Genomic DNA, 10,040 nt, shown 5'->3' with positions numbered 1-10,040 from the left:
TTGTTACAGACTTTTTCGTTTTGAGCGATGCACTTCGTAACTCATTTGGTTACTGGCATGAAAAGGCCCAAAAAAGTTTTTCACTTCAGTTTTCTGTGATGACCACAGAAGGTGGAGCCACAAAATGATCAGAAAAAAATGCTTCAGGCAGGGAAAATTTCAGGGTAGAGAGAGAACGAGAAAGAAAGTGAGTGTCCCAACCTGCCTGCCTTTCAAGGTTATTACAAATCATCTATCAAGTCTGGAAAAACCTTACTTTTTTTGAAAACTGAATTTGATTCATGAAATACACTTTTTAAAGGTGATGTGTGTTATTTATGTGTTGTAATTTATTGTGATATGAAAATGTTCTCCCGTTCCAGAAGAATATGCAGAGAAAACTTGATTTGGGTTGATTGAGTTGTGTTGTTTGAAAAATTGCTGTGTTTATTTGAGAATCCTGAGGAGCAGAGCAACACTGGCTCAACCAATGGCATGAGTTTGGGGCGGGCTGTCTGCTTGGCTGACCAATGACAGACAGGAAGAATGTTTGGGAAACGTGTTTGAAAACAGTTATTAATTTGGTGAAGCTAGTGATGTACAGATTAGATGCTTCACCTTAATTCTACATTTCTAGTTCAATTTGTGATCTTGTTCTTTTCGTCTTTGAATAGTATTGTCCTTTTTTGTATTCTGTGCTGTTTACGACATTAAATAAGAAATTGCACTTCTGAAAAGAAGTGGTTTGGCTGTTCAGAACATAAAAAGCTATCACAATAAGACATTTGATTTTTTTTCTCTAGTTTATTCAGTGATTCTTAATTGATTGAGACTTCTGTAAGGTAAAGCTGGCCTTGTCGATTGTTGCGAGTTAATTGAATATTGATCTTGTGAATTTTCTAAAGTTCTGTTGTGAAAATGATGACAATTTTTTATTTTGTTTTACTTCGCCTTAATATCTTAAGCTGTTTTACTTGATTCCCAGTGAACAAATCGTAAAACAAGGCAAAAAAAAAGTATATTAAGAATTTTTTTTTAAGTACATAACTGCGTCTACATTCTTGAGTGTGATGTATGCACTTTAAACACTATATAGATAAAAACATAATAATTTAAATAAATGATATCTATATAATGAAACCCAGTTTAGACTCCAGTATTATATCTGTATAAAGTAAAAACACTTACTTAGCTTAGAGACCAACCCTAACATTTTATTCAATCATTTATTTATTCTTGATAGAATAATATCATCTGTCTGTTAACATCATGTTTACCTTGGTAGACTTTCATATTTCGAATATGTTTACAGTCATAACCAAAAGAGAGAGAAAGAGAAAAAATGGAGAAGAAATGGAGACATTTCTATGCGTGGGAGGCAGGCGGCTGGTGACAGGCTCATGATTTTTGCAGAGGAACATGACTTCAGAAGGCCTGTCTGATGAGTCTGAGACAGGCCTGTCAGAGAGAGTGTAAGTGCACTAATGACTGCGAGCAGCCTCGCCACTCAGGGCATGAATATTGGATATATATGTAAGTGCATATTTTCTCTTCACCCATCTGACGCTTAGTCCCAGATCCACATGTACCGAGAGGACCGTCATAGGAAATCAGTGACCAAAGTCAGCGAGGCACAGGCCTGACGAATATCTCAAGGACCTTAAATCAAATTCTAAATTTATCAGACACTCTGGATCTCATGCTTTTGTGAAGGGGATAGATTTAGATCCAGTCATTGTAATGCCTTATGATGACAGGAAGAGACTACAGAAATAAATGATTAAAGACACTGTGCTTGAGGTTGATGTCAGATTGATGGGTTTTTTTTTTACACTTTCGTCTGTGTGACATCAAAATTTAACCAAATTAGTTTTAGTTTTGTATTGCACATGATTAATTGGTGCTTGTTATTGCAAACAAATTAATACATTTTGCCAGGTTGCCAAATTTTTTTGCTATGTTTTATCTAAAAAAATGTAGTAGCTATACCATAATTTATAAAATATTTTTAAAAATATTTAAATAAACAGAAAATATGCTTCAAATATATATTTTGAAATGCAGTTTTAGTTGTCTATCTAAGTTATTTATCTAGATAGATAGTTTTTGTATTGCACATGACTAATTGGTGAATGTTTATATAAATGCATTTTTTGTTTTGTTTTATCATAGTTATTTTTGTGCCATGTTTTATCAAAATGTAATAACCACCAGCCCATATGGCAAAAATGATGTAGCTATATTATAATTTATAAAATATTTTTATTTCAGATTTTTAACAAATATTTCAATAAACAAAAAAAATGACAGAAAATGTTATGGTATCTAAAAATGTTATGCTATCTATCAGATAGATAGACAGACAGACAGATAGACAGACGGACAGATAGATAGATATTAAAAAAATATGTATATTTTTTGTCCAGAATATTTAGTTATATTTGTCTGAAATACATCACATCATGAAAGTAAAGTCTGTTTTAAATTCTGTTTTGTGTTGACTTTAAATTCATAACAGTGAGTCAAAAAGCATAAGGCCATGTGGAGGAGTCTGTAGGTGGACTAGACATGTGGGTGGCAGATGTTTAGGGGCCAGTCTGAGGATTATATCTGGGTGAACCAGGTATGACTCACACAGACACACAGTCATTTCACACCAGTAACAGGTACAAGCAAAACCCTTAGAAGCAGTCAGATTAAGTAACATTGTATTATTGCAGGACTTTTCAATGCTTCTGGAATCAGGGGACAAACGGAGTGTGGAAAGAGTTTGCAACGCAACATGTTTTCTTTGTGCAACACTGATGCACATCTATTTTTGTTACAGCTCCCTGTTTTCCCCGTTGTAACTTGTTTTGAATCTGTTAGACGGACCAAATCGAATATTGAAATGAGTTCCAAGCCCCATCTGCCCAGCTTGTGCTTCTGCATGTGATCTGAGGCAGATAAGAGCGACTGTTCCTGTTTCTTATTGAATACACAAACCTAAAGACCAATTTACTAAATGCTGATTTTCCATTGTAGGCCTTTCTTGCGAGTGAGTTTTTTTTTTTTTAAGCCAATACTTATTAAAAATAAGCACTATACAGTCTTTCTTTGAAAGTCGTAAACAGTTAAAAACAAATCACTAGAAACTAAAACGCTACAAGTGGATTTAAGCATCAATTATAAACCATAATTAATCACTAAAACTTAAGCATGACACCAATATAATTAATCACTTAAACCTAAAATTAATCATTTTAAAAGTCTATTTATGCTTTACATCATTATAGTGTACATTATGAAAGAATTATAATCATTTTGAGATTTTACAGTGTTTTTAACAGTATTATTAAATTGTTGTCTTCACTTGAGTGTCAGATGATGGCTAGGGTAGTTTTCTTATTAATTTTTTGCCACAACTTTTTGTTTAAAATCTTAAAACTTTATTTTATCTCCGGGTTTCAATGGGACAAAATTCCTGAATTTTCAGTGCTTTTTCAGACTTTTGTTCTCCACTATGGATATATATATATATATATATATGAAGATACCCATATTTCTGTAGGCTTCTGTGGCATTTCTGCTTTATATGCTTTGTAAATCTACACTGTATTGAACAGCAGGGAGCAGTTATTCAGTTACAGAAAAGATCCTTAGTCATGAATGCATCGAGTTTGTGTCTGGGAACTGAATGGGGACCGACTTTCTACAATAATCAGGCTGTCATGTTGTCACCAGGCTTTAACATCTGTATTGACTGTGATAGCGCTGAGCTCTGCTTCTAGTTCATTCTCTTTAGCACCTGTCACTTTCCATGCACTCCATCACATCTCCTGTGATAAATTCACTCCTTTTTGTGTCCCAAAGGCAGTTGCTCTAATTTATTTTCTCTCTTGGTCTCCTAGATCGGAGTGTTCGGAGGCATATGGGGGGAGTTTAGATGACTTTATATTTTATAAAGATACGGTTGTAACACATTGGTAGCAGGAGTGTGGTTGCGAAACCACTCATAGCGAACCCTGTTAAGACAAAAGCGAACAAAAGAACATCTATTATTGCTGTAGATGTTTGCGCTTGCCATCTATATCTGTTGCTATAATTACTACTTATCAGGAAGTGGCACAATTTCTCGTAAAGTTCAATGGAAAAACCGACATTCGTATACTGTACCACAACAGAGCTGACAACCACAGTGAGAGGTCTGAACTTATTCTGTGGTATTTTAAACATTAGCAAAATAGTATAAAAGACTGTTTAGTTTGGATTTACAGTGGCATGTAACCACACTTTATTAAAGTTTGTATTCTATTTTTAGCCAAAACAGCAGTTTAAAATGTCATAATGATTTGTTTATTACAAACAAACAGCTTTTTGTTTCACCAGAAGTTAAATTATTGACTGGAGTCATGCGGATTACTTGTTGTCTTTTTATCAGCTGTTTGGATTCTCATTCTGATGGCACCCATTCACTGCAGAAGATCAATTTGTGAGCAAGTGATGTAATGCTAAATTTCTCCAAATATGTTCTGATGAAAAAACAAACTCATTTTTGGATAGTACATTTTCAGTGTTTTCATTTTTGAGTGAACTGTTCTTACCATTTTTGGGGCCACTGTGCTTTAGGTATTTGTATGGATAATATGAAAAGGAAATGCTAACACATATCTATGAATTTAGAAAAACTGAAGCAAATTTTCCTCCTTGTGTAGGTTTTGAGCATAAATCGTGCTTTTTTCAGGTTTACACAGTATACTGGTAAATTATTTACGTATCTTGGACATGGTCAGGAAATGTTTGATAGCACATCATTCATTATCATAAATATTCCAGCATGTTGCATAGATGTATAGAGGTAGAAGGTTCAAGAAAACTAGATGTAGATACAGCCGTAGGTTCTGTGGCAGGCAGAAGGGTGGGTAGACAAGGAAATGCATCAGATAGAAAGCGAGCGAGGCTGCAGAGAATTGTCACTGGCACAACCGAATGTGACTGTGCATAGAAAGGAGAATTTTTCATGTTTCTGCCTCTTTGATTCACATACAGAGGAGGAGACAGCAGGCTCAGACTCTCACTGTCTCAGTCCAACCGAATCTTGTGTCTGGCTCAGAGGGTGGTAAATAAAAAAGCAGAGTGTATTGATTAAGGAGAGAGTGTGAATAGACGGTGTATGAGAGGAAAAAAGAGTAGTTTTACCACAGGTTGCCCCTAGTTTGTGCAAACCACCTGCTTGCTTTTAAACTTTCTTGATGTTGCTTGTTGCATTTTTGTGCGTGTGCCAAAGCCCCTTCTATTCACCTTTGCCTCTGCTAAGCTTTCAAGTAAGTTGTAAAAAAAAAAAAATCACCTACCTGCCTGTGATACCCAGCCCTTGAAGTGCTTCACCGCAGAGCACAGGAAGTTGGCCAGCCAACTAGGTAGGCTGTTGTTTCTGTTACTGTCTACTTCATGCAAAAATAAGGGCATGGAAAAAGAGCCAATACATACAGATTATGAATGGGTAAAGGCAATATTTTTATCTCACTTTTTACATTTTGACAAAATTGACATCAATATATATATATTAGGACTGTCAAATCGATTAATTAAAAGTTTGTTGGTTTGTTATAATATATGTGTGTGTACTGCATATATTTATACTTACATATAAATACACACGTGTGTGTGTGTGTGTGTGTGTGTGTGTGTATTTCAAATAGTTGTATCTCTAACAAATATTGTCCTAACAAACCATACATCAATGGAAAGCTTATTTCTTCAGCTTTCCAATTATGTATAAATCTCAATTTCAAAACAATTTACACTGAAGACTGGTTTTGTGGTCCAGGGTCACATATTACATATATTTCTTAAATAAATACATGTATGTGTTTGTATTTATATATACATACATATATGCATATCTACAGTATATATACACACAAATATTATGTAAACATAAACTTTTATTTTGGTTGCAATTAATCATGATTAATCGATTTGACAGCCCTATATATATTACAGTTTTTCTCGATTGGTTTGGCTCATTTCTTGAAACCGAGATGACATTCTCAAAATAACATGGACAAATCTCCAAACCACCTTGCAATTGTTCACAACAGAATGTCATTTTTCATTGGTTTTATCAAATTGCAAATGCTTTAGTACATGTCTCAAGTGACTCTGTGCTTTTTTTCAAATGATTATGTACAAGTAGCTACAGTTAGCACAATGAGCCCACATTTAGCACATTTTCCAAATAAATAGATCTTGCTGATCTAAACTGATTAGTTGATTTTTCAGTGAAATGGTTACTCTCTCCAAAACATATCAGCATGGTTTCATTGTGTAAGTCATCATATGCACAATTGTCTGTTCAACTGTCAAAATTAGTCAAAGATATAATACCATGAAAGAATTTCTTGGAACATTTGATAAATTTATGACAGTACTTGACAATCAATCAGGTCAAATTAGAACTAACGAAGGAGCAGTTTCCCACATCTCAGATGACTAATCAAACAGTTTGTTTAGTTACCTGACAGGTGTTGTCTATGATTATGACTGCTGCCAAAAGTATATAGACAGAGCTTGGCCCGGGGCCAGTTTCATTTGCAGTGTGAACATGGAAGCACCTCGCCAAGTACAACAGCAACTTCCTGCTCGAGGAAGAGGAGGAAGAAGAAGAGGAAGAGGAGGAGTGAGAATGCGTGGAGGAATAGGGGGAAGAGGCCGAGGAGCACGGAGGCACCATGATGTCCCAGATGAAATCCGGGCCACCCTTATTGACCACGTTATAAACCATCGCCTCACAATGGCAGAGGCAGGTCGCCGAGTGCAGCCTAATGTGCCTCGGTCTACAGTCTCCTCCATCATCCAAACCTTTCGCAGGGAAAACAGGTACAGAACTATTCTATTGAACTATTCAGTGTTGGTGTGTGTGTAGGCCTAGAGTACTGTAATATCTTCATGTGATGTTATATGATACTATAAAAATGACAAAGAAAAAAAAATGGAGAAAATACTGTGAATAGTATTCCAGTCACTGTGCAGTGCATCACACTTTTAGTACCATAAAACAGCAGTACAATTACATTGGTAACTCATTTTGTAACAAATTTACAGTGTTGACCTTTGACTTGTATGTCTAGGATTGGACGACAGCCTCAAGTGGGTGGCAGAAGAAAACTTCTAAATGAACAACAAGAACGAGAAATATGCAACATGGTCATTGCAAATAATGCCATCACACTGAGACAGATTCGTAATGCAATCCTTCTAGACAATGTAATGTTCCAAAATATAAACTCTATCAGCATCTCCACAATAGACCGGGTATTGAAGAAACATCAGATGACCATGAAACAGATTTACAGGGTACCATTTGAGAGAAACTCTGACAGAGTGAAAGAGCTGCGGTACCAGTATGTGCATGTAAGTCAACTACTGGTTGTCTATCATTGTAACACTATTACAGTAAGACATGGTTACCACTTTTTTTTGTTTTGCTTTATCCTTTTTACCTTCAGAATCCAGCTTTGTGTGACTAGAGCATTTTGCCTAGAAATTGTCTTCAGTTTTTCACTCCCTCTTTTTACAGTACTTTAGATCCTCCCTGCAGTATCTGTCTCTACTTGACTGATTAGATTTATTTTTATTCTATTGTAGAGAATAATGGCATTAGAAGGCAACGAAACCCCTCACATCCTAGTGTTCGTTGATGAAGCTGGCTTCAACCTGGCCAAAGGTCGAAGGCGTGGCCGTAACATCATTGGCCACCGAGCCACTGTGGATGTCCCAGGCCAGCGAGGAGCAAATATAACAATGTGTGCCGCTATATCAGAAAGAGGTGTGGCCACACACATTCCCAGTTTAGGGCCCTACAATACACAAAAGCTCCTAAATTTTTTGGACCACCTTTATACTGATCTGATCCCGGAAAATGAGAGAGGTGAAGAAGGACCTCAGCTACCACATTATGTCATTGTGTGGGATAATGTGAACTTCCACCGTGGCCCACGCATCAGAACCTGGTTCACCACCCATCCCCGGATGCTAATGGAGTTTCTTCCACCTTACTCTCCTTTCCTAAATCCAATTGAGGAGTTTTTTTCAGCTTGGAGGTGGAGGGTGTATGAGCATCAGGCTCAAGACCAGAGGGCCCTGCTGCATGCAATGGATGCTGCATGTGAGGACATCACAGGGGATCAATGTAGGGGATGGTTGAGACATTCACGCCGTTTCTTCCCTCGCTGCATCGCAAGAGAAAATATCCGTTGCGATGTGGATGAGAATTTATGGCCTAACAGAGAGCAGCGCGTCGATGGCCAGGAGGATGAGGATGGTGGCCAGGAAAGAGAGGGTGACAATGGCGACCACTGAAAATATTACTGTACTATAGTTCTGAAACTTTATTTACAGTATGGAAGGCTAGAGTTTTTTTGTGTTTTTTTTGTTTTTTGTTTGTGTTTATAACTGTTCACATTTACAGAATCCTGTATATGTTTTCTTTTCACAGTATGTTCTCTAATGTTAACATTTCTTTGTACGAATAAAAATGTTTACAGTTTCCTTGAGTATGAGTGGTTTATTGGAGGCTGATTTTACTGTAAAATCTTTTAGTTTTATTCATAGTGGTATTCTGTTGCTAGACCTGTGCCTCAGTGACAAACCGTCTAAGCATTTTGACTTGCAGTGCTTAAACAATGCCAAAGGTATAATGCATTTTGGGGGCATTGACTATTTATATGAGAATGATATTTAGTTTTGACACATGGATAAACTGTTTTGGGAGAGAGATGAGCTTTTGCAGGGGATCCATGGTGTTGTGCTAAACCATCCAGGTTATTTTGACAAAAGCACTAAATGAATGCACATGTGCCAAGGCAATTGAGAAGGATCTGTGCTATTTTGACTGTACTGACCTTTTATATGGGAAAGGAATCTGCTTTTGAAGCATGGAAGAAGAGTTTGGGGAAAGATATTTGATTTTGCTAGTGAGCTATAATGTTGAGCAGAACTGTAAGACTGTTTGGCCAAATGACCTTATGGTTTTGAGAATGTCATCTCGGTTTCAAGAAATGAGCCAAACCAATCGAGAAAAACTGTAATATTAATTTGAAATAAATTCTGTTTTTAAAATAAATATGTTTTAAGCGGTACAACTATTTTCAACTGTGAAAATAATAAGGAATGTTTCTTAAGCACTACTACAGCATATTAAAATGATTTCTGAAGGATCATATTACACTGATTCCAAAATATAAAATATTACTGACCTCAAATCTTAGGATAGATAGATGGATGGATAGATAGATAGATAGATAGATAGATAGATAGATAGATAGATAGATAGATAGATAGATAGATAGATAGATAGATAGATAGATAGATAGATAGATGGATAGATGAACATCTTTTGTCGGATTGGTTACATTAACATATTGATGTATTTTTCTTAACTTAGTCTTGAATCCAGTGTTTTGAAACAAAAAGAACTTACATTGAGCTTAGAGTAAGCAAAAGTGGATCTGATATCTTTTTTTCTGCTACTCATATTGCAGTCATGTGAGAAACCCCATGTAAAGTGATGATAATGCAGATTACAGATAATTTGAGTAAGTTTTTGAGAATCATCACCATGTAAATCTTTGAATTAGCAGTAGTATGAGTCAGCCTGTCTCTGTTTCTTCTCACTGTAGGGTTGAAGTGAAACCACCACCATCAGCGGTTTGACCACTCTTTTGCAATAATACCGTTCATTTTCTCCTCACTCATTTCACTGCTGACCTATAAAAACTCGGCACATCCAGGCCACCTAGCTGACTCCACACCTGTTGAAAGCGCATATGGTTTTGGAAGAGTAAAGCATAATGAAGACAGGAAGAAGAAGTTAGCGACTCTCGAGGAAAAGAAAAATAAATATTGCTGCTTCAAGCGAGATTTTATCTGCTGAGATCGTTGATACGGTTGTCATGAACTTATGCGAGAAAAAGGGCTGATTTTGTAAGATGGAGAGGAACATTTGGGGCCGTGGTTCTGCTGAGGGCATGTCATCTGTACTTCCAAGAAAGGAAAAGATAAAAGGCATTAGTCAACAA

The 10,040-nt window shown here is 36.3% G+C and overlaps 1 protein-coding gene across 1 annotated transcript; it reads left to right on the top strand.

Moving 5' to 3' along the window:
* Positions 1 to 5,954: 5,954 nt before the first annotated feature.
* LOC306862206 (uncharacterized protein) lies at positions 5,955 to 8,510 on the top strand. Its single transcript, XM_079404939.1, has 3 exons — positions 5,955 to 6,840; positions 7,092 to 7,374; positions 7,609 to 8,510. The coding sequence occupies exons 1-3, from the start codon at positions 6,566 to 6,568 to the stop codon at positions 8,320 to 8,322; spliced, it is 1,272 nt and encodes a 423-aa protein (XP_079261065.1). The 5' UTR covers positions 5,955 to 6,565; the 3' UTR covers positions 8,323 to 8,510.
* Positions 8,511 to 10,040: the final 1,530 nt, after the last annotated feature.

The sequence above is a fragment of the Barbus barbus genome (assembly GCF_936440315.1).
Source record: "Barbus barbus genome assembly, chromosome: 43".
Taxonomy (NCBI): Eukaryota; Metazoa; Chordata; class Actinopteri; order Cypriniformes; family Cyprinidae; genus Barbus; species Barbus barbus.
This window is presented reverse-complemented; position numbering and strand designations above follow the sequence as displayed.